The 25,270-nt window shown below is 46.3% G+C and overlaps 1 protein-coding gene across 3 annotated transcripts in view; it reads left to right on the top strand.

Annotated features, from left to right (window-relative positions):
- Window positions 1–24,868, top strand: part of VIPR2 (vasoactive intestinal peptide receptor 2) — a 115,132-nt gene extending 90,264 nt beyond the window's left edge. For 2 of the 3 annotated variants that reach the window (XM_055269715.2, XM_055269716.2), the window contains 8 exons: window positions 11,863–12,004; window positions 18,317–18,467; window positions 19,199–19,259; window positions 20,563–20,632; window positions 20,908–20,999; window positions 23,141–23,270; window positions 23,339–23,380; window positions 24,446–24,868. In XM_055269715.2, the coding sequence (XP_055125690.1) occupies window positions 11,863–12,004; window positions 18,317–18,467; window positions 19,199–19,259; window positions 20,563–20,632; window positions 20,908–20,999; window positions 23,141–23,270; window positions 23,339–23,380; window positions 24,446–24,619 (862 nt within the window). In that variant the 3' untranslated portion in view covers window positions 24,620–24,868. The remainder of the gene's footprint in view (window positions 1–11,862; window positions 12,005–18,316; window positions 18,468–19,198; window positions 19,260–20,562; window positions 20,633–20,907; window positions 21,000–23,140; window positions 23,271–23,338; window positions 23,381–24,445) is intronic. The other variant, XM_055269717.2, reaches the window with a different exon arrangement.
- Window positions 24,869–25,270: the final 402 nt, after the last annotated feature.

Below are 25,270 nucleotides of genomic sequence, written 5' to 3'. Positions count from 1 at the left end.
TCATGCACAGACGCACATGTTACTTTAGGTGTGTGTGTATATGTACACACATTTATATTTACATTTGTTTTATATTTACTGGTCATAGGTTATACATAGAGTTAGTCTTCCTAAACACTGCCAGTAGATACACTAATACCCTGATGGGATCATCATACCACATAGATATGTATCAAAGCATCAAAGTATACCCCATAAATATGTACAGTTACCGTGTGTCCATTAAAAATAAATAAATTTATATAAAAGAATGCTGCCAAGTAATGTCCAAAGTGGTTACCAGTGTACACACCCACCCGCAGTGCAGGAGGCTTCCTTTTGCACCACACCCTGCCTCCATTCGGTTTTGTCTATTTTTAAGCCTTCAGCCATTCTTGTGGGTCTGTAATAACATAGAATGGTGTTTTAATTTACATTTCCCTGATTTCCCTCATGGAAAATGAGATCATACATTTCAAAATCTTGCTTTTTTTGAAGTGCCATTTTAAAATGAGTTTGCTTATTTTTCTATTTGGTCTCTTCCTCTATTTAAGTCAGTGTTTAGGAGTCCTAGAGCCTTTCATTACATACGAGTATTATGGATTTTGTCTCTAGCTCTGTGACTGGGTTTAAGCTCTCTTCATGGTCTTTGGATAAACAGAAGCTCTCAACTTTAATGAAGCTCATTTGCCATTTGTTTCTTTATGTCATTGTTTCTGGAGTCCTCTTAAGAAATCTTTGCCATATTCTTTTTTTATCATCTAGAGATGTTATTATTTTAACTTTTCATGTTTCTGTCCATAATCCACCTGTGATTTATTTCTGCTATGGTGTGAAGCAGGGTAAAGTTTCTTCAGGGCTTCCAGCATGTGTATCCCATTGTCAGGGAACGGGTACAGGAAGAAGCTTCTGTGGCCTGCAATGCTTCTCTTCACAGGGCAGGCAGTGGCCTGTGTGGGGGCCTCGAGTCCCGGTTCTGCTCCTTTGGCCTTCTGCCACTGTACTGTTTCTGTTTATTATAATTACCCTGCCTTTAATAAGTCTTTATTCCTAGGAGTCCAAGTCCATTAACCCTTTTTTATTTTTTAATTAGGAAGAGCTTGACCATTTGTACTTACATGTGAATTTTAAAAATCAAGTCTTAAAAATAAACTTTTAATGTCAATTGCCATTTTAAAAAATCAGGCTGGATGCAGTGGCTCACGCCTGTGATCCCAGCACTTTTGGGAGGCCAAGACAGGATGATTGCTTGTGCTCAGGAGTTCAAGACAAGCCAGGGCAACATAGGGAGACCCCATCTCTACAGTCTCTACAACAAAATTTAAAATTAGCTGGCCGTGGTGGCGCATGCCTGCAGTCCCAGCTACTTAAGGGGCTGGGGTGGAAGGATCACTTGAGCCCAGGTCGAGGCTGCAGTGAGCTGTAATCACAGCACTGCACTCCAGCCTGGGCAACAGAGCAAGACCATTTCTCTCAAAACAAACAAAAAAACAAAAATTCTATTGCAATTTCATTTGGTATTGCATTGTATCTATAGATCAGCTTGGATAGACAGGACATCGTTCTAATTATGAATCATCCAACCTGTAATCATAGTAGATCCTTCCATTTGTTTTGGTTTTCTTTAATTTCTCTCAGTGTTTTATGATTTTCTGAGTGGAAGTCTTATACATAATTTAATAGTCATTCCTAGATATTTGTTTATGCTATTATAAATATTTTGTTAAATTCCATTTCTAATTGTTTCTTGAAAAAGAATTTATTTTAGTATATTAATGTTGCTTCAAAGGCCAGGTACAGTGGCTTATGCCTATAATCCCAGCACTTTACGTCAAGGCAGGAGGATCGCTTGAGCCCAGGAGTTTGAGACCAGCCCGGGTGACAGAGTGAGACCCTGTCTTATAAGGAGAAAAAAAAAAAAAAACAAACCTCTTGCTTCAGCAACCTCACTAAATTCATTTATGGATTGTTTAATTATTCCATAAATTCACTTGGATTTTTCTATGTGTAATTCATGCTCTTTGTGAAGTACAATGTTGAATAGAAGTGGTGATAGCAAACAACATTTTCTTATTTCTGAACTCAGAGTGAAAGCTTTCCATACTTCACTATAAGCATGATGTTTGCTGTAGATATTTTGAAGATACCTTTTACCAAATTAAGTTCCTCTCAATTCCCAGTTTTCTGAGAGTTTTTAGTCATGAATGGCTTTTGAATTTTATCATGATTTTTATGTACATACATACGGTTTTTATCATTTGTTCATCTAATTTGAAATATTACATGGATAGATTTTCTAATGTTAAATCCACCTCTCATTCCTAAATTAACCCTATGTGGTTTTGATATATTATGTTTTTAATATATAGCTGAACTCAGCTTGCTAATATTTTGTTGAGGATTTTTGCATCTACATTCATGAAATTGATCGATTGTCTTCCTTTCCCATGAGTCAATCTGGTAAGGTTTGGTGTTGGCCCAAAAGTGTTTTCTCTTTTCTATTTTTTGGAGTAGTTTAGGTTAGATAAGATGTTATATCTTCTTTAAATGTTTGGAAGTTGTCACCAGAAGAGCCAACAGGGCAGAGAGTTTTTTTGTGAGCAGTTTTTATTTGGCTGTTCAAAATTTCTAAACCAGATATAGGACTATTCAGACTCTGTTTCTTTGTATGTTAGTTCTGCTAAGTTGTACTTTTCAAGGACTCTGTCCATTTCATCAATGTTTTCAATGTTCCGTTACATTTTTAATGTATGTGAGATCTATGCAGATCTCTGCTCCTTCAGTCCTGGTATTGTCAATTTGTGTTTTCTTTTTATCTTGATGAGTCTTACTGAATAAAATGTTATCAATTTTATCAATGTTTTCCAAGAACCAACTTTCAGTCCTCTGAAGTTTGTTGAGACTTGCTTTATGATCTGGCATGCCATCTGTTTTGGTAAAAGTTTCATTTTCATTTGAAAGTAATGTAAATTATGCAGTTCTTGGTTAAATGCTATATAGGTCATTCACATCGTTTTTCAATGTTATTTAATTATTCCAAACCTTTACTGGTTGATTTAACTGCTTTTTCTACCAGAACTGAAAGACGTATATTTTTCTACAGTACTGAAAGACATGTATTAAAATCTCCAACTATAATTGTGGGCTTCTTTCACTGTTTACCATCTATATTTTAAGGCTATATCATTAGGAGTATATCAGTTTAAACTGTCAATGTGTAGTAATGTCCCCTACCTTAAAAATCTGCTTTGTTTGATATTTAAGATAATTTTATTAGCTTTATTTTGTATTTTCAAGGTATACGGTTTTCTGTGCTTTTATTTTCTACTTCCCTGTGTTTTATAGTAAATGTAGGTATTTTATAAGCTCCATTTAATTGGAATTTGCTTTTTGTCTCCAATCTTTATTTTTAAATGCAGCATTTTCATATGCACAGTCTACTTATGACAACTCTGAGTTCTAATCCACCTTTCATGTCTTTGCTTTCTAATTGTCTCAACTGTTCTTTGTTGGTTTTGCACATATTCTTGTTTCTTTTGAATTGATCAAGTATTTTTATTCTTCCGGTTTTCTCCTCTTTTGGATTGTTATTATTCTTCTAGTTGTTACCCCAGATTCACAATAGGCGTCCTTTTCTCATGAGTTAAACTCCAGTTACTACTTTTACCACTTTCCAGTCAATTCAAGAATTTTACAACATTTTAGCTCCATTTTACCTCTCATGTGTTTTTTGTTTTTGTCATGTATTTTAATTCCATATATAAATACTATTGTTGTTGTGTTAAAAGTCGCATTTACTTAGCGTTCCCTCAACATTTCTTTCTGGTAATCTTCATTCTCCTGCATTTCATATTTCCATCTGGGATCATTTTCCTACTGCAGGAAGATTTCCCTGTAGTGTTTCTCTCAACACAGTCCCACCAATAGTGAATTCTTAGGAGTTTTGGTTGCTTGAAATCATTTTAATTTTGCCTTCATTTTTGAGGCTATTTTGGGGAGGACTGAATTCTGTTGGGAGTTATTTTCTCTCACCACATTAAAGATGTATGTCGTGACCTCTTCTGAAAAGTCAGCTGCCAGTGCACCATTGTTCCTTTGAGGCAGTGTGTCTTTTTTTCTCTGAAAGCTTTGAAGACTTTTTTCGGTTTTTACCAGTTACACTCTCATAGGACTTAAGGTGGTTTTCTTCATATTTCTCCTTCTTGGGGTTTGTAGAGTTTCTTTAATTTGTTACTGTCTTTTATCAGTTTCAAAAAACTTTGTGGCTAGCATCTCTTCCAATACTGCTCCTTCCTAATTCTCCTCTCCTCCTAAAACTCTATTTCCCATGTATTGTATTACTATTTTTTCCTATATTTTTCATATTTTTGGTTTCTACTTTAATCTGGGCATACTACTGATCCAATTCATAGTACTCGCATCTGCTGTGTTAAATTAATGTTAGTCCCCTCTATTTAACTCTTAATTTCAAGGTTTTTTAAGTTTTAAATTTTCTATTTGTCTTAATTTTATTATCTAATAAAATTCTCCATCTCTGTTTTCTTAAATATATTTATTTTATAGTCCATGTTTTAAAACACTAGCATCTGAATCTCTATTGTCTGTTTTTTTGTTGTTGTTTTTGTTTTTGTTTTTTTGTTTTTTTGTTTTTTGAGATGGAGTATGTCTCTGTCACCCAGGCTGGAGTGCAGTGGCGTGATCTCCACTTACTGCAACCTCTGTCTCCCAGGTTCAAGCGATCCTCTTGCCTCAGTCTCCTAAGTAGCTGGGATTACAGGCATGCACCACCATGCCCAGCTAATTTTTGTATTTTTAGTGGAGACGGGTTTTCACCATGTTGGCCAGGCTAGTCTCGAGCTCCTGATCTCAAGTGATCCACCCACCTCGGCCTCCCAAAGTGCTAGGATTACGTGCGTGAGCCACCGTGCCCGGCCAGTGTTTTTTCTTTTTAACTTGGCTTTTGATTACTTAGTCCTGTTTCTGGCATACCTAGTAATTGTTACTAAAATTACAAATACTTAAATTGCAGAGGCTTCAGACGATTATCTTACTGCAGAGGATTTGAATTTTTCGTGGTAACAAGGGCAGACCAGCCTGGGCCGTCGGGGCCACGTGGGTTTGGGGCTGGGTTTGGGGCTGCGTTTCAGGCTTCAAGCAGCCAGGTGCTCTCTGGTTTGTTGTTACTGTGGGCCACAGCTATTCGGGACTCCCCCATGAAGGCGTGGGAACCCCGCCACCCTCAGGCCCTGAATCCTGGCACTTGACACCCAGTACCCATGAGGCTGCAGGCATTTCCCCCAAGTACTCGCCCTTGGCCACTGCTTTCTGCTTTATTTCTCAGCCTTTCACCCAACACACAGCCATCTCAGAGACCAAAAGGATTTGGATGCAGCCTCTATTTCCTTTCCTGCAGAGTCATTGCTCACTGAGGGTCACCCAACAGCCTTTATCTCCCGTTTCTGCTCTGGCAGGTGAGGCTGCCCTCGCTCTGGCCCTGGGTCTGGGCTTGTCCTTCTGAACACCCTCTGTGCCCAGAGAGCGAAAGCAGCAGACACCCACGGAGGCCCTGGAGGGCCCAGGCGCTCCCCACAGTGCCCTCGCCTTCTCCCCAGAGTCCGGCCCTTTGGTCCCCACGGCTGTGGCTGCTCCCCAAAGCCCTTGGGCTGCTTTTTAGGGTCACCCTGATCCTTTCCTGAGGGATTCTCCTTCACGCTACAAGTGGAGGTCCTCTTTAGGGTGTGTTCCAATTAAGTCTTCTCTGAAGCAGAATTTAAGTGTTCTAAGAGAGTTATAAACAAAATGTTCTGAACACTTTTTAGAAAAGCAAGATGTCACATAAAGTTAAGCCCCAAGAAAGGTTCATGTTGACATTTGATGAGGGTCTTGCTGGAAGAAGAGAATTCTAAGAGAGAAAGTTTTATGGGAGTGTGTGCTTGGCAGAGGAACGGGATGCTCAGAGTCCATGGAGGGTGCAGGAATGGGGGTGGCATGTTGATAGAAAAAATAAAAATAAGGTTTAAGAAACTGAAGGCTAAGAATGAGGAATCTTTTGAGTGGGAGAGAAGGGTCCTCCATGCCTTGAACAAGTGGACCCAGCAGAGGTTTGTGGAAGAACTAGAGAAAGCCCCTGGAGCTGTGCAGGACATCGGGAAGGGCTGAGCTGAGTGCACGCTGGCTGTGGAGGAGTTTGAGACGTGCCAGCCCAAAGAGAGAGCTGAAAAAGCACGATCCAATAGCTGTCGAGATCGGCAGTGTCCAACAGAAACATAAGGCAAGCCACTAGCATAATTGTAAGCGTTCTAGTAGCCTCATTTTAACATTTTCTTTTAAAAATAAAAAGAAACCAGTGAAATTAACTTTAATAATACATTTTATTAAAGTCAGATCCAAAATATTACTTCAATATGTAATCAATAGAATATTAATGAGCTATTTGCATTCTTGTGTTCACAGTAAGTCTTAAAAATCCAATTTGTAGCTCACACAGTGTAGTTCAATTTGGTCACTGATTTGTATTGGAAATACTTGATCTGCCTTTAGAGTTTTTAAAATTTACAGTTTAAAAAGTTGTTCAAACATACCTAGCTGTCCAAACATACATAAAAGTTCTCCAGCAAGTCACTTGAGTACCAGGAGTCATTTCCCTTTACTATTCATATCCACATTAACAAAACTAGGTCACCATTTTTAGAAAGAGTTGATTTAACTTTGAAGCAAAAGCACCTTTGTTTGCAAATTATGTCTTCTCAAGTTAAATAAGCTTACCCTTGTATCAGCTCAGTATAACTAATGTCAGATTCCAAGGGGCAATGCATAAATTGGCAAACAACTCTAAATCCATTAATTAGAAAAAGTGTTTCTCAAATTTATATGGTATTTTTCTGCCAGCTTAAATGGTTCTCTTGATTGTAATTAAAATATTCTGCATATTTATTCATGTTAGAAAAATATTAAATCATTAGTTATGATTTATATTATGAAAAGTTTTTATTTCCACATAATTTTTCATAACTAGCTATGTCACAAATGAGCTCTCCTTTCTTCAGGGTTTCAAAATCAACAGGATAGCAGAAAACATAAATTATATTGTCATTTTGCTTGTGATAATTGAGTATTTGGAAAGCACTTATTGTTTGAGAAAAATCTTGACTTGGAGTTACCAATACAGTGAATATTGTAAAATTCTTCCACGACTCACCCAAGCATTGGCAAAGAACACTAGATCATTAAGTTCATTGTCTTGTTTCTTTCAGCTGTTGTGTAAACGCTCAGCGATTCAAAGCATTTGCACATAAATACTGAAAGATTTTACCAACTACATTCTTGATGGTTTTTCTAGAGTCTGCTTCATAAAATGGAACACAAATACTTTCAATAGTATTATACAGTGGAAAGAAGCAATAATGGAAACATCTGTCACTTGTTTTAAATTCCAAATGAATTGCAATAAATTCAGATTTTTGACCTGCCATAGCTGGAGCAGTGTCTGTCATAATAGAAACTAGTGTTTTCATATATAACCAAATTCTTTGACAAATGGAAACTATGAAAAAATATTTACACCATAATTTCTAATTTTTAGGCCATCAATAGACGTTTGTTTATAAATTTGGAATTCTTCTGAAATTAAAGAATTCAAAATATTAATTGTCCAGTGAGTTTCTCTTAACCACACAACTCACCAAAAACCAAAGAAAAATACTTGCAAGTTTTCAAGTTTTAAATTAAAGGATCCTTTATAATTTTTTTGTTTTGTTTGAGACAAAGTTTTGCTCGCGTTGCCCAGGCTGGAGCTCAATGGCACAATCTCGGCTCCTGGGTTCAAGCACCTGGGTTCAATCTCAACTTCTGCCTCCTGGGTTCAAGCGATTCTCCTGCCTCAGCCTCTTGAGTAGCTGGGATTACAGGCACCCCACCACCAAGCCTGGCTAACTTTTGTATTTTTAGTAGAGACAGGGTTTCACCATGTTAGTCAGGCTGGTCTTGAACTCCTGACCTCAGGTGATCCACGTGGCTCAGCCTCCCAAAGTGCCGGGATTACAGGCATGAGCCACCACGCCCGGCCCAGGATCTTTAATAATGTTAGAAAGGGCTTGTACTCTGTGGGCAATAGTTTGGCTTAATTGAAAATTTTCACTTTTTGTAAAATATATTTCTTAGTCTGCTCTTTATGTTTCTCTAACAAATGAAATAAAAATTTCCTTTAACATCCTTTTGGACAAAAATTATTTTTCTTTTTTATGCAAGAATCCAAATTGTTTCAGCTGGCCATAATTGTTTAAAAATTTGAGGGGGAGGGTGGATTTTCAAAATTTGTGGTAAAATACCCATAACACAAAATTTACCATTTAAGCCATCTTAAGGCACACAATTCCTTGGCACTAAGCACCTTCACAGTGTTGTGTAACTATCACCATTATCTAGTTCCCGAACTTCCTATTGTCCCAAAAGGAAGCCTTCGATACATTAGGCAGTCACTCCCCATCCCCCCACCCCGGCTCCTGGAAACTAGAATCTACCTTCTCTATGGAATTGCCTCCTCTGGATGCATCATATAGTATGTGGCCTTTTGTGACTGGTGTCTTTACTTAGCATAATGTTTTCAAGTTCCATCCATGTCGGTACTTCATGCCTCTTTATGGTCGAATAGTATTTAGTTGTATGCATATGCCACATTTAGTTTATCCATTCATCTGCTCATGGTCATTTGAACTGTTCCACCATTTGCCTGTTGTGAATAGAGCTGCCATGAACATTCATGTACACGTTTTGTTTGAATACTTGTTTCCAACCCTTTGGAGCATATACCTACAAGTGAAATTCTGGGACATATTGTAATTCTGTGTTGAGAAACCACCAAACTGCTTTCCACAACGACTGTACCATTTTACATTTCCACTAGCAATATATGAGGGTTCCAGTTTCTTCACACCCATCCAATACTTTTTAGTTTGTTTTCTTAATTTATTATTATTATTACTATTGCCATCCTAGTGGTATGCAATGATGTCACATTATGGTTTTATGTGCTTATTGACCATTTGTATATCTTCTTTGGAGAAATAGATAGTTGAGTTTTTGCCCATTTTCTAATTGGGTTTTTGTTGTGGAGTTGTAAGAGTTCTTTATATATTTTAGATACTAGTCCTTATCAGATATATAATTTGCAGACATCTTCTCCCATTCTGTAGGTTTTCTTTGAACTCTCTTAGTAATGTCCTTTAATACATAAACGTTTTTAATGTTGATGAAGTCCACTTTATCTGTTGTTTTCTTGCTGTGCTTTTGGTATCATACATAAGAACATACGAAATCCAACAGCCTAATAGACTTGTGGCTGACACCACAAGTACATAGGAAATCCAAAGGTCATGAATATTTGCTCCTATGTTTTTTCAGAGGAGTTTTATGGTTTTAGCTATTATGTTTAGGTCATTGATTCATTCTGAGTAATTTTTAATATGCTGTGAGGTAGGGGTCCAGCTGTATTCTTTTACATATGGACATCTAGTTGTCACAGCACCATTCGTTAAGAAGACTATTCTTTCCCTATTGAATGTCCTTGGCACCCTTGTCAAAAATCAAATGGCCTTAGATGTGTGGGTTTATTTCTGGACTCTCAGTTCTATACAGTTGATCTATATGCAGTGCCACACTATTTGGTGGTCTCTAGTAAGTTTGAAGTTGTGATGGTGAGTTCTTCAGCTTTGTTCTTTTTAAGATTGTTTTGGCTGTTCAGGATCCCTCATAATTCCGCATGACTTCGGGATCATCATTTTGGCACTCCCCCATGCGTGTGCTGGTGCACTTGACAGAATTCCACAGGTCTCTTAGGCTCTTGGGCTCTCTTCATTTTCCTTCATTCTTTGTTTTCTTTCTGCTCCCCAGACTGGATAATTTCATTTGACCTCTCTGCAAGTTCACAGATGATTTCTTTTGCCTGCTCAAACCTAGGCCAGGTGCAGTGGCTCACACCTGTAATCCCAGCACTTTGGGAGGCCAAGGCAGGCGGATCACATACAATCAGAAGTTTGAGACCAGCCTAGCCAACATTGCGAAACCCCACCCCATCTCTACTAAAAGTACAAAAATTAGCTGGGTGTGGTGGCAGGTGCCTGTAATCCCAGCTACTCAGAAGGCTGAGGCAGGAGAATCACTTGAATCAGGGAGGCAGAAGTTGCAGTGAGCCAAGATTGCACCATTGCACTCCAGCCTGGGTGACAGAACGAGACTTCGTCTCAAAAAAAAAAAAAAAAAAAAAAAAAAACTGCTTTGACCTACCCCAGTTAATCTTTTAGTTCAATTGTGCATTTCAGCTCCAAAATTTCCACACGGTTACTTTTTGTAATTTCTGTCTCTTTTATCAATATTGTCTATGTGTTGAGACATTGTTCTCCTGGTTTCCTTTATTTGTCTATGGTTTTTTGTTTTAGGTTTTTTTTTTGCACTCTTTAAGCATATTTAAGACACTTTATTTAAAGTTGTTGCCTATGACTTTAAGTCAGAAACTTAAGGTAAATCTATTTCATGTGATGCCTCAAGGATAATTTTTGTTGATTCATTTTCTTTTTCCTATAAATGGGCCATATTTTCATATTATTATTAGTTTTTGCTTTATATTTTTTGTTGAAGCTGAGCATTTTGAATATTCTGATGTGATGACTCTGGAATCACAGTCTCCCCTCTCTAGGATTTGTTGTTTCTTGCTGCAGGTTGTAGTTGTTTATTTAGGGATTTTCTAAACTATTTTTATAAAGACTCTTGGTCTTTATTGGTCTCTGAAGACTCTATACTTTTAGCTCAGTCAACAGCTAGTTATTTGATAGAGATTTCCACAAACACCTGGAGTCAAAGAAATAAAAAACTGAAAGAAAAGAAAAAGTGCCCTCTAAAGGCCTTTGTAGGCTGGCTCTGTGTTGGGAGCACTCCTTCAATGCTTAACCATACTGTCTGCAGCTCTGCCTTAGCTCTCACTGCCTGCTTGTGCTGAGCCCAAAGAGCAGCCTGAGATAACAGCTTGTGGGATTCTTTGGTCCTTTCTGCCCTGAACGTGCACCTGGATTTCTAGGTTCCCCACTTCATGTGAGAGCTTCCTGAAGCCCTTATTCTCCAAGATTCTCACTCACCAGCTTTTCCTCTCAGGCAATCAGAGGACCTGATGTTTGCCTCCACTGCCAAGTGTTTCCTGAGATGGCAGGAGCTTATTCATTCAGCTTCCAGCATGTCTGCAAAACCACTTCTCAGCCTGAGGAATCTGAGTCTTTTGCCCAGAACCCACAGAAAGGTCAAAACAAACACAATTCCTTGGGTTTATGAAATTCCTCCAGGACCAAGTACCCACAATAGGAACATGGGCTTCTGTCTTCAAAATAACCACCATGTTGGGGTGGGGTGGACAAAAGGTGAGCTAAATACAGCATGTTCTCTGCCTGTTCAGGGCCTTTCCCCTGGCTAAGTGTTCACTTGGTTGCCATAAGCCTTTGAATATCGTTGTTGTTGTTGTTGTTGTGGTTGTTGTTGTTGTTGTTGTTTCTTGAATGGTCCCTACACCACCATTTTCACTGACCTCCTTTGTTGGGATTTTAACAGTTTTTTAATTGTTGATAGGAAACTTCTTATCAAATTTAATATGTATTTGCTAAAAACATTTCTTCATCTCATCCACTTTATTATCTCAAAAAAATTCTTAACAGAGCTTTTTCCTTTTTCTCTGCCACAGCAAATTGCAGTTGCCATTCATGGTGAAATCTGCTTCATGCCCTCAACTCTTTTATTTTTCTGTGCTTCTCTGATCATAGTGTGAGTTTCTCATCTCTATCTGGTTCTCTCTCCCTCCCTCCCCTTCCCCCTCCAATTCCTCTCTCTCCCACTCCCCCACCTCAGGAAGCTGCACTGCACCAGGAATTACATCCACCTGAACCTGTTCCTGTCCTTCATCCTGAGAGCCATCTCAGTGCTGGTCAAGGACGATGTTCTCTACTCCAGCTCGGGCACGTTGCACTGCCCCGACCAGCCGTCCTCCTGGGTAAGTCTGTCCCCACCACAGGGTCCCACTGTCTTGTCCCTTTGTCTTGTCCCTCTGTCTTGACCCTTCTCACGATGAGGACATCTCTGTGCTGGTGCAGGGTCCCTGTCAGGGCACAGGGTCATGGCCGAGAAACAGAGAGCCTGGCAGAGTGGGTGGGGCCAGAGTAGGCCCAGTTTGCAGCTGAGACGTGGGGCTGGTACTGAGGCAGGGAGGGTGGGGGCCCCAGGCACCATCAGGGCTGCGACGTGAAAGGGCCCTGAGCCCTGACCCCCATGGAGCTAGACTGAGGAAAGGCACACCCTTCCTCACACACATCTGGGTTGAGAAATTGTGGCACAGGTGAACACACACAACTCTGTTGCTTTCTATCTGAATCTCCTAGATTCTGAGCAGTAAAGGCTTCCTTCCAGATTGCTGGAAGAACTTGATCTGTGCCATGGGTAAATTCCATGCAAAGCCTGATTGTGAAACCAGTTGCATGTCTGTGAATATCTTGCGTCCAACTCTTTGATTTGAGGATAATCTTAATTATTAGTTCCTACAAATGCAGTACAGGATGTTTCACTCCACCCACACCCTTCTCCCTCAGCTGTATTTGTGGTAGTTATTGGTGGTTATATAGCACCCAATCAAGTCAGTTTAACATAGCAAGTGCTGCTGAGCACCTCCTACATGCAGGCCGTTCTACCAAGCACATCCCTGCTGGCCCAGAGCACTCCACATGCTCAGCATCTTTGTGAAGGATTCATGCCCCTGGTACCTCACTCTCGACCCGAGACCCTCGCTACCTAGGTTCTTCTGAAGGAGCCAGGAGCTCCAGACTCTCCTCCTGTATTCCACGCAGATAGGTCCATCTGCTGGCACAGTTGTTCAGTCTAAACAGATTCGAATTAACTTAGTTTTAAGATAGTAAAGCCGTTTATAACCACACAGACGTCAGCTTTTTCATAGCCCATCGTCGTCTTCATGCAGGAAATGTGCCTCTGGGGATAAGCTGGCACGTGATGCCTGTGAATCAGATTTGCTGTGATAACAAAATTAAAAACAAGATTCTTCACCTGGCAAGCCCCTGTCCCAGGTGGAGTTGCGCCCCTGGAGTTCCTGTCCTGGGAATAGGGTCTCCCCACATGTGTAACAGTGGTCAACGCCCATAAGAAGTGTGAGGATGGTGTCAGATTCTCTCTCACTGAGATAGTTTCAGGCTTCACTCTGCAGATCCCCCTGCCCTTAGCTCTTCATGAAGAAAGCAGTCACCCTCGACAGACACTTGACAGACACTCAGAGGACCACTCGGGCCCATGACAGACCCTCAACGGACCCATGACATCGAAAGCAGTGACCCATGACAGACCCTCAGGACCCATGACAGATCCTCGACGGGCCTGTGATGTAGAAAGCAGTGACCCATGACAGACCCTCAGGACCCATTACAGACCCTCAGGACCCATGACTGACTCTCAGGACCCATGACGGATCCTCAACAGGCCTGTGATGTAGAAAGCAGTGAACCATGACAGACCCTCAGGACCTATGACGGACCCTCAGGACCCTGACGGACCCTCAACGGATCTGTGATGTAGAAAGTAGTCACCCTCGACAGACACTTGACAGACACTCAGAGGACCACTCAGACCCATGACAGACCCTCAACGGACCCATGACATCGAAAGCAGTGAGCCATGACAGACCCTCAGGACCCGTTACAGACCCTCAGGACCCTGACGGACCCTCAACGGACCTGTGATGTAGAAAGCAGTGACCCATGACAGACCCTCGGGACCTGTGACATAGAAAGCAGTGACCTGCAACAGACCCTCAACAGACTGTGAGGACCCTCAACAGACCCTCAGGACCCACGACAGACCCTCAGTGGACCCTGGAGGACCTGTGACATAGAAAGTGGTGGCTCTCGGGACTGGGTGCTGGCCTAGAGCAGCAGCTCTCTACTCTCCCCTATTGCTTCAACCTGAGAGGAGTGCCCAGAACCTCTGAGGCAGAGTGGATCTGAGCCAGCATGGCTGCCCCACTAGGAGGGCCTGGCCTCCCACACACCACACAGAGCATCCTCTAAATGCCGGGCTCTTTCTGTGGACACTGTGGGTGAACACTCATTCGCCTCTAAAAGAGCAGTTGCCCCATTTCACAGATGAGGAAACTGGGCTGAGGGGAACCCAGCAACTGACCCAGAGTCTCAGGATCCAAAGCCCAGGTACATGTGGGGCCCCACGACGCCCAGCAGCATGGAGCCTGTTCCCCAAGTCGAGCTCTGTGAGGACAGAGGGAGTTGGCTTTGCCCCTTGTGCCAGATGCCCCGTGACTCTAGTACCAGCAACGGGAAAGCAGAGGCAAAGGGAAAAGCATGTGACAGATGGAGGAGGGAGGGGACAGAGGACAGGAGGGAGGGGAGATGCCTGAGGCCAGAGAGGAGCCAAGCTGGGTCTTCCCTCTCGCTGTCCTCTAAAGAACGCTCAGGCTTTGAATAAACAAGCCAGCCAGAAATAGTCAGACCTCAGTATAAGGAACAGGAAAAATATCTTTCCTTCCAGTTTTATTTTTTTGTATATTTTTTGTTCCCAGCTGACTTCACCAAACCAAAATTATTCTCCCAAGCAGAGTACCTGGGGCAGCCCCCCAAAAATAGGTGCAGGGTCTTTTTCTCACGACATTAGGATCAGCCAGGAACATGAACAGCTCTCTTCTAGGTCTATCCACGCGGCCTAGACAGAGACACAGTTTCCTCTGGGGCCCTGGGCTGTCCCGGGACATGGAGCAAACCTGCCCTTTATTCTCACCGTCGGCCACAGCAGGTTCCCTGCGGGGTCTGTGGGACTCCCAGAAGCACACCCCCAGGCTTACTAAGCTGAGTCCTGCCTGCCTCACTTGCACGTGTGCGCGTACTCACACGCTCACACACAGGCTCCCCGACAAGGCCACAGGGCTGAAGAGGGACGAGCCGCTGACTGGGCACTGGGCCTTGGTGGGTATCCTGGCCGGGGGTCCCCACATCAACCCTGTGGGTGGCAGCTGGCCCTGGAGGACCCCCTGTGGCCCGCTGGGCCCCTCCTTCGGTGTCTGGAGCCTGTGTAATGAGGTTGGAAGGTCACACTGTAGAAAATGAAGTCAGGAGAGGCCTTGTCATTCCCCAGACCTCCCTTCCTCAGTGTGTTTGTTTGGTGAATGGGCACATGGGAAAAAATGCAGAGATGTTTTTGTTACCATTTAAGAAGAAAATAGAATCATCTTCAGCACGCTCTTTCTGCATCCTCTTTGCTCCTTCAGCAGGATGTCCCAGGGCCCCACCAGGTCGGCGCCTGCTTTCAGGCGGCACACGGCCCCTCGTGTGGCATGGCATCCTCCTGGTACGGGGCCTGCTCTGCACTTTATTTTTTTCTTTTGCCACTGTAGGCATCACCAGACATGTGTCTTTATGGACTGGTGTTCTTATTTCTGTCGGGTGGAACTCGCCTCACTCCATCCACGTGTGCTCCTGCCGCAGATATTTACTTCTCAGTTCTGGAGGCCTGAGACCGAGGCACCACCGGATTCGGGTCTGACTTCTCTGTGTCCTCACGTGGTGGAAGGGGCGAGGGATGTTGCTGGGGTCCCTTTACAGGGTACTAATCCCGTCGTAAGGCTCTACACCTGTGGCAAGGCCCCACCCACTAACACCCCCCCACAACGGGTGGGGCTTCAACACATGAATTCTGGCAGCATAAAGAAGCCTCCAGCCCATTGCAAAGGGCATGCATATTTTTACTTTTTGTTTTGTTTTGTTTGTTTTGTTTTTGACACAGACTCACTCTGTTTTCCAGGCTGGAGTGCAGTGGCAGGATCTTGGCTCACTGCAACCTCCACCTCCCAGGTTCAGGCGATTCTCATGTCTCAGCCTTCTGAGTAGCTGGGATCACAGGCAGGCGCCACCACACCCAGCTAATTGTTTTTTTCTTTTTTTTTTTTTTTCTGTATCTTTAGTAGAGACGGGGTTTCACTATGTTGGCCAGGCTGGTCTTGAACTCCTGACCTCAAGTGATCCTCCCCGCCTTGGCCTCCCAAAGTGCTAGGATTACAGACATGAGCCACCGCGCCCGGCTGCATGTGTATTTTTAAATTGTAGTAAATCTGTTTTGCTAGATCGTCTTCCAAAAGGCTGAGACAGCTGACAGCTGCACGTAGAATCATACCGGAGCCCAAAGACCTGACTGGTTTTACTGTTTTGCCTGTCTGGTGGGCGTTGGCACTGCCTCTGTGGCTCTCATGCACACTCCAGGGCAGGGCACCTGCTGAGAACTGGCGTCTTTCCACAAGCTGTTCCAGCCCTCTAAAACACCGCATTCATCTGTAATATTGGTGTCATAAAAATTAAACATTTGTCATTTCTATTGTAAATATGTTTCCAAATTCATCATTTGTCAATTGTATTTTTATGGTAGTTTTGCCATCTAAAAGCTTTTAAAGTTTATATAACCAAAATTGCTGTCTATCCTTTTAGCACTTCTTGTTTTCATTTCAGATTTCCCGTCTTGGTTAGGAGGTTTCTATTCTGAGTTTGTTCATTTGTGTCTTGGTTCATCTGCAATTTACTCCTTGTGTTTAAAATGCGGTCTTTTACCGAGAGACAAAAGAAGGCACATTGCATCCTGATGGGTCACCAACTCCCAGAATCCCACCTCCCGGAGATTTTAAAACCTGATTTATTTCACTTTACCATTCAAATGAGTGGCAATAAGTCACAAATTGACTTACTGTGACTCTCCTGTGCTCATGGCTGTGTTATCGTGTGTGTCTTTCCACATAAGAGGCTCTGTCCTGATGCCAGGGGCAGAACTCGGTGGGATCTCAGTGTCCATTCAGCAGGTGTTGACACACGAGATCTGCGTGCAGACGCTCGCCTCGCTCTGGTGGCAAAGATGGACCATAAGGGTAACTCCCACCTGTGCCGTGCCTCAGACAACAAAGCACCCACCCTGCTATGCTTGGGAAAAAGGAAAAGCAGAGGAAGGCGGCAGACCCAGAGTACTGGGGAGGTCGGGGCAGCCTGCAGGGCTCACTGGCTCTCAGGACCCTGGAGGCCAAATTGAAAGGCCACCATATGAAAGTATATCCACCCATATATAACTGTATCCACCCATACATATAAGAATACCCACCCATATATAAAAAAGTATATTCACCCATATATATGTATAGGGATAGCCATCTGCTATATGTACATAATATATCCACCCATATATATATATATGTAAGTATATCCACCCACAAATATATATAGGTGTATCCATCTGATCTATGTATCAGATATACATATATCTGCCATACATATGTACATCCACCTACATATGTCTATAGATATATATGAACATAAATATAGAAATAATGGAAATGAAAATACTATTCTTTTTCAGCACACTTTATATAAGCTTAGTGATTAAAAGTAGCAGTTTCATGGTTGCTCATGAAGCTGAAATGCCTGGTACATTTAGTTAGATGAAGGTCTGAGAGATTAAAATAGATTTATTTTATATAATATGTAATTCTTTCCCAATGAAAATCCTCTTAAAATCTCCTCAAAATATTTTATTTGCTAGATTACTCTTGTTTTCCCCTTTATTTTCTCATGTTTAATTAAGTTACCCAATATTAAAACCAGTTTTTTACAATTGAGGAACTTACGTAGTTGTCAAAAATTTAAAAGAAAAGTCTGGGGACTGGTGCGGGTCCACTGTTTTCTCTTCCCAGGTGCTGCTCACCTGAGCTGCTGGTGAGAGCACTCGTGCTCTGTTCACACAAAGGGACAGAGGCCAGAGCCCTGGGCACCTGCAGGGCCCCTGCCACCCACACCTTGCCCCACACATGAGCTCCTGCCGGCTCTTCTGGTTCTTCCTGGCTGGCCGGCAGGACCACTGCGGGGGTTCCTATGGTGAAGCAGGTCAGAGAAGGGGAAGTGGAGAAGCCGAGGGGAGGGGCTGAGAACGGGAGGGCCAGGGAGCTGTGCGGCCTGTCTAGGACCCTCCAGCAGTGCGTGCGCTCCTGGTCCGCAACAGTGAGTAAGCTCATCTCAGGGAGGGCTGTTCACAGTTGCCTCTGCAGTGATCTCCCTCTGGAGCTGCGGACACAAAGGGCCCGGTGCTACCAGCAGGCATTCCTGGCCAGCACCCTGGCCGCTGTGTTAATCACTTTCCTTCCCAATGGCACCGGTGTCACCTCCTTCCTTGCACAGATACCAAGCGCCCTGTGTCCTGGAGCAGCGCTGCCTGCTGGGAGCTGATGTTACTGGATGAGGTCATGCTCTCCTCTGTTTGCGGTTTCTAGGTGGGCTGCAAGCTGAGCCTGGTCTTCCTGCAGTACTGCATCATGGCCAACTTCTTCTGGCTGCTGGTGGAGGGGCTCTACCTCCACACCCTCCTGGTGGCCATGCTCCCTCCCAGAAGGTGCTTCCTGGCCTACCTCCTGATCGGATGGGGTAAGCGTGCCCCTTCCCACCCACAAACCCTCCATCCCATCCCATCGGACCAAACAACGCAAACATTTTCAGCTCAGAAAACACTTTGTCACCCCCGTAGAATGCATGTCAGGGTCATATTGTGAAGAGCTCTTCTAGGATGACTGGAGGCTCCTACGAACAACACGTTAATATTTCTGGTAACCAGGAACCTAGTTTAAAATACTCCCATTCCTGGCCCCTTTTACCCCCATTAAAACTGGGCTGTTAACAAGTAACAAAACGGTTTCCTCCTCCCCGCCTCTGCCCACTTCACCTTTCACTGAGGGTGGGGATCAGAGAGGAGAGGCACAGGTAGCGGAAGCCTTGCCTTGCCCAGGGTTGGAAAGGGGTGCAAGTTCAGGACATCCTCATGGACAGGATGAGGCAAACGTAGCCGATAGCTCCGCGGGTGGTCGCAAAATCAGTGAACACATCTCCTCCGCACGTTCAGCTCCGTGGCCTCCAGTAAACACTTCTCATGTGGAATGGCAAGTCTCAGATTCTCAGCTCTCAAGCATGTGTTTAATTGTCTTCGCTGCTTACTAAGGCATGAGCATAACTTGTAAATATTTACAAAGACTTTATACGAGAGATTGCACTTAATATTCCCGTGAGAAAGCGTGTCCTTGAGGGTTTTGCTGGTGAAGGCACCCACCTGTGTGCCTGGACACCACTCTGCTCCACCTGCATAACCAGGCATCTCTCTGCAGGCCTCCCCACCGTCTGCATCGGTGCGTGGACTGCGGCCAGGCTCTACTTAGAAGACACCGGGTGAGTCCATGCCCAGACTGCAACCTCGAAAACAGGCCCGGCAACATCTGGCAACACGAAGTCCTTCGGAAGCCAGAAGGTTACCTGGTTGGAAGGACAGGGAGCGTTTGCAGCCAACCGACAGCCACGCAGGAAGCATCTGGGCGATTCATGGGGAGAAATCCTGTGAGGTTGGAGTGTTGGAGGAAGCCCCGTGCAGGAGACAGGAAGTGAGCCAGGTTTTGCAGCATAGTTGAGATTGGGATAAGCCAGGTAGAGACGGGGGCAGCCCCTGCGGTGGGCACAGCGATGTCCACAGAAGAAAACCGCGTGCCCTGCACATTGTTTACCGGAGCAAAGTGGAAGTTCAGGTGATGGTGGCTGCAGGGCCCCCGGCACTTGCTAAGCACTGGTCTTGGCTCGTGTGGCCCAGAGCACTTCTCCACTGTGCTCACCCTGAGCGCTCACCCCGAGGGAGACCACAGCCCAGACACGAGCACGCATGGTTCCAGCACAAATATCCTGCCTTTTAAAGGGCCTCAGTGTGCATCAGTTATCCACTAAGTAACAAATCACTCCAAAATCTGGTAGTTTAAAACACCCACCATCTAGTTACAGTCAATTCTGCCCCTGATGACCTGGGAGGACTCAGCAGGGGCTGCACCAGCCGGAAGGCTCCTGCCCTCGGCCCCCGAGGGAAAGCATGGACCCAGGCCTGCGATGGAGATTCTGCTTTATGGGAGGGCTGCAGACTCCCAGCGCAGGGTGTGGACCCTGGGGAGAATCACTGAGGCATTTTACAAGCCAGGGGTCACAGCGTCCTGCTGGAGACACCCCATGCGCTGAAAATCAAAATGAAATGCTACGAGATGGAGAGCTGGCGGCTCTCCCACCTCAGTCACTCTAAGGACATTTTAAACCCTTTGCCATACATATGCAAACCATTCGGTAGGTGAGGGGAAGCTAATTTTCAGGAGGAAGGTTCTTGTCTCCTGATGTCGGCTGAATGGGGCTGACACGCGTTCGTGCTCAGAGTGGAGGGCGTCAGCAGCCCTCCTGCCCTTGTCCTGGCTTCTGGGGCCACACTCCATTCCTCCTCCCCACAAGCTGACTATTGTTTTGAAAGCATAAAACAAAACTCAATCACTCCCTGGGACAGATTCCTTTACGATCTGTCAGTGCAGAGAAACTGCTTCCACGGTGAGGGGAGCGGGCAAGTTGGGAGGGACAGATGGCCCCACTGGCAGGCGCAGGCGCTCATTCTCCTGTACCTGTCTTGCGAAAGTGGTTGGTGGTAACCTGATTTCCCGTCTCTCTCTGACAGTTGCTGGGATACAAACGACCACAGTGTGCCCTGGTGGGTCATACGAATACCGATTTTAATTTCCATCATTGTGAGTAGCCCCTGTTGAAATGTGAATTATCTGTGGAGTCACACACTTGGGCAGACACAAGCTGCCATCCTTTATTAAGTAGAAATGACCCTATTCCACTCATCACTCAGCCTTACCGGAAAAGGACCTCTTCAGGCATGTGGACCCCCCAAGCCAGTTCCCAGGGAAGGAGGGAGGGACTGAGGGAGTGGAGGGGGGGGTCGAAATCAGGTGGACTTCAGGGCAAATTAGGATCCACGTGTCTGTTTCACAAACTTATTATCTCTTTTGTGCAGGTCAATTTTGTCCTTTTCATTAGTATTATACGAATTTTGCTGCAGAAGTTAACATCCCCAGATGTCGGCGGCAACGACCAGTCTCAGTACAAGTGAGTGTGTGTCCCAGCCTGGCCGTCCCCAGTGGGGATGCCGTGTGGAGACAGGAAACCCCCAGGCTGCCAGGAAGGCCCTGGAGGTGCGGCAACTCCGCCTCCACCACCGTCACGCCTCGAGGCTGGGCCCCAGGGCTCTGCTCCTGCCCAAAGCTCAGAGAGGTCCTGGACAGCATTTCCCTGGTGAAGTAACAAATCACTCCAAAATTTGGTGGTTTAAAACACCCGCCGTCTAGATAGGGTGTGATTCTGCACCTGATGACCTGGGAGGACTCAGCAGGGGCCCTTCTGGCCTTGGCGACTGTGAAAGTCAGGCAGCATTTCTTTTATTTCAAGGCCAGAAGAAAGTCCTCTTTAGTGAGCTTGCTTGTTTAAGCATCCGCCCACTTGCATGTTATACAGCCTGTCTTTTTCTCCTTGGCCACACATTATTTTTTATTTTACATTTAATTCTGTCTTCCCCTCAGACCACATGGTCCATGGCCGTGTGTCTACTGCCAGCCCTAATACCAGGCCTTGCACCTAATAACAATTCAGAAAGCGTTTCCTGCCCGCGTGATTACATGACGATGGCATTGTGATCTCCCTTCAGTAGATGAAGACAGGGCCGATGTTCAGCCAGTCACCCCCGGTCATCCAGCTAATTCATGATGATCTGGGGAATCTATAAAGTAATGCAAAGTCTCCATAAATTTATATCAAGAATTTATTTTTTTAAAAAAAAAAAAAGGTAAAAACCAAAATTCAAGTATAAACTAAACACTGGCTTGGTGTGGAAGTGGTTGGCCCAGTCCAGAAGGCGCCTCGGGCTCTGACTGGGGGTGGAAGGGCGGCTGTGCTTAGAGCTGCACCGTGGCAGGAACCCTGCCGCCCGGCCTAGGAGGGTGCCTGGCCTGCATTTCCCTTTTCTCCCACCTTAGAAAACAGGGATGGATTTGGGGAGGGGTGGTTAGACAGGAGCATGGCCAAGAGCCCCAAAGCTGGGTGCAGATACCGGCCAGTGCCCTGAGGGAAGTCACTTTGCCACTCCATGCCTCAGCTTCCCCATCTGTAAGATGGAAGTAATAATGTCACTAAGGTCAGGAGGATCAATGCAGTCTATATTTGCCGGATATTTGCTGCCTGGCACCAGAGTATTGCAAAAGAGTCTGGTAAACCAGAGAATCTAATTCTGCCTTGTGGTGCCTAAATCCAGGGAGTATCCGTCTCTGCCTGCCCACATGAGGGATGGGATTCCACGTCAGACCCTGCATGGCAGCATGACCTTGTCCCTGCTCAGCGGAGTCCGGTGGTGCCTGCATGGCAGAGACCCCCGAATAAGATCATTCTTGGTTGCCCTTCAGGTTGAACTTGGATTTCCTGTGAATCTTGTTTAGTTTCTATGCTGACCTTTGCGTTGGTTCTTTGGGAGTGTTTGTTAAATTGGACTTGGAGATGGATGCTTTTATTTGGAAACAAAATCTGTTCCCTTTCCAGGACAACAGAAAAGGCCGAGACACCCTTGAGGCCACACGAGGTCCTTTCTGTGTAACTCTCTAGTCACAGAAGTAGCAAAACCTCCCTGGACAGGGGCCAGGAGCTAAGCTGCAGAGAGGCCTCTTTTCCACCAAACTTCAGATGCGTTCATAGAGGGAATTAGGCGGGTCCTCTGTCGCTGACTGAGGGGCCTGGCTCCCACAGAGCCCAGCTGTTACGAGCTGCAGGTCTGGGAGCAGGATCGGGGCCTCATCATTTAAACATGCGCGTGGCCATGGTGGAGGCCGGACTTCTTGTCCCGTGCCTGCCTCAGGATGGGCTGGGCTCCCAGGCGGGGCCTGTGTAGGTTTTGGGTCACTCACAGGGAATCTTGCCCCTGCCAGCTATGAACCCCAGGACACAGCGTGTGTCCTTGTGAGGGAATTTGGGAGAAACGGACACTTCTGGAATGCATGTTCCCGGGCCCTGAGTGCTGGATCTGCACAGGGGCCTCAGACATAAACGGAAAGAAGCAGAGGTTTTTCTTGTTGGGCGGCGACTCCAGCAGTGGAGAGGGGGTGTGGAGCCCCTCCCACAGCCAGCTGCCCTGTCCTGAGAAGGACCCAGGCGTGCAGAGGGTCCGCGGGTCCAGCAGCTGAGCTGGCTCCTCTCCTTCTGTGCAGGAGGCTGGCCAAGTCCACGCTCCTGCTCATCCCGCTGTTTGGCGTCCACTACATGGTGTTTGCCGTGTTTCCCATCAGCATCTCCTCCAAATACCAGATACTGTTTGAACTGTGCCTCGGGTCGTTCCAGGTAGGTGTGCAGAGGCAGCCACCCTCCCCCAGTTGCGGGTCCTGCCTGACCATCTCTTCTCATTGCAGGGCCTGGTGGTGGCCGTCCTCTACTGTTTCCTGAACAGTGAGGTAAGTTCATGGCCGCCTTGGAACCAAGCGCAGGTACTCAGTTGGTTCCTGAAATGCTGCCCAGTCTGGTGCCGTGGCCCCCACACACGCCTGTCTTCCATGGGCTCAACTCACTGCCCAGGCCCCCACAGTTCTCTGTGTCCCCATCAGAGAACCCACAACGACACAGGCAAACCCACTCTTCTGGGCCCGGCTTCCAAACCCCGCCGTCCTTCCGTCCACCCCAAGTAGCATCGACTGCCGTCCGTCTCGGAGCCCTCTCGGGAAAGCTCCCGGCCAGGTCTAGACAGAATCTGTTTTTCCCCATGGTCAGCGTCTCGCTCCTGACCATATAGCTTGTGAGTCCCAGAAAGCCGGGCCTGGGTTGGGGGGTGGAGATGCACAGCATTCTGTGAGTCCCTGGGGAGGAAGCCGGGAGCGGAGCTCTGCCCTGCGTTCATCGCCAGCCAGGGATGCTCTCTCCGGGCTGCTCCAACGGCCTGGCCCCATCCCCTGACCCCTGACCCTCAGGCCCCACGCTGCGGTCGCTGGTGCTTTCTTTGCTTGACATGCAACTTTCACCAGCACGGCTTCCGCAGAGCTGAGCCCGAATAGTGCCACTTGTCCTTCTCCCTCCTCTGCCGCCCGGGCACCCCTCACTCATCCCCACCCCCTCCCAGAGCTAACATTTCCCTGCCCGCTGGGAACAGAGAAGGAGACGGAGGCCCAGCACCGTCACATCCCCGGCTGCTAAGGAAAATCTTGTCAGAAAAAATCTTTCCAGACTGTGGGACTGCAGTTGCCGTGGCAGTGGCGACCCCCGAACCACCCATGCACAGCCTTAGAGTCTGGCCGCGTCCCCCGCCCTCCTGTGGCCGTCCAGTTCCCGCTCCCTGCAGCCTCTCTTCCCCCAAGGCCGTTTCTGTTTCTGTCCATCTGATGGGGACACAGATGAAGCCCCACCCTCCACACGGGAGCAGGCGGGAGGGAGAGCTGGAGGCTCGCGGGCCGCGCTTCCCAGAGCACCCGCCGACCCCCGCACGCCCGCCCGGGCTCACAGGCGTTCCCGCTGCCCTCACCTCCCAGGTGCAGTGCGAGCTGAAGCGAAAATGGCGAAGCCGGTGCCCGACCCCGTCCACGAGCCGGGATTACAGGGTCTGCGGCTCCTCCATCTCCCGCAACGGCTCAGAGGGCGCCCTGCAGTCCCACCGCGGCTCCCGCGCCCAGTCCTTCCTGCAGACGGAGACCTCGGTCCTCTAGCCCCACCCCTGCCTGTCGGACGCGGCGCGAGGCCCAGGGTGCGGGGCTTCTGCGGGGCTGAGACGCCGGCTTCCTCCTTCCAGATGCCCGAGCACCGTGTCGGGCAGGTCCGCGCGGTCCTGACTCCGTCGAGCTGGTTGTCCACTAAACCCCATACCTGGAACTGGGGTCGTGTTGTCATTGACTCGATTTAAACTCCAGCATTTAGATAATCTTGTTCAAAATGTGTTTCAGCTGTATAGTGGATCCACTTTCTTTTTTTTTTTTTGAGACGGAGTCTGGCTCTGTCGCCCAGGCTGGAGTGCAGTGGCGCGATCTCTGCTCCCTGCAAGCTCCGCCTCCCGGGTTCACGCCATTCTCCTGCCTCAGCCTCCCGGGTAGCTGGGACTACAGGCGCCGCCACCACGCCCGGCTAATTTTTTGTATTTTTAGTAGAGACGGGGTTTCACCTTGTTAGCCAGGATGGTCTCGATCTCCTGACCTCGTGATGGGCCCGCCTCGGCCTCCCAAAGTGCTGGGATTACAGGGTGTGAGCCGCCACGCCAGGCCCAAGAGAATAGGGGAACCAAGGAGCACATGTGGAAACGCAGTTGTGTGGCCCAGCAGGAACCTGGGCGACCACCAGGTGACATCCGTCCCACATCAGGGCGG

This window comes from Symphalangus syndactylus, chromosome 6, assembly GCF_028878055.3.
Source record: "Symphalangus syndactylus isolate Jambi chromosome 6, NHGRI_mSymSyn1-v2.1_pri, whole genome shotgun sequence".
NCBI lineage: Eukaryota > Metazoa > Chordata > Mammalia > Primates > Hylobatidae > Symphalangus > Symphalangus syndactylus.
The sequence above is the reverse complement of the archived record's forward strand: the minus strand, read 5'-3'. Positions and strand labels throughout refer to the sequence as shown.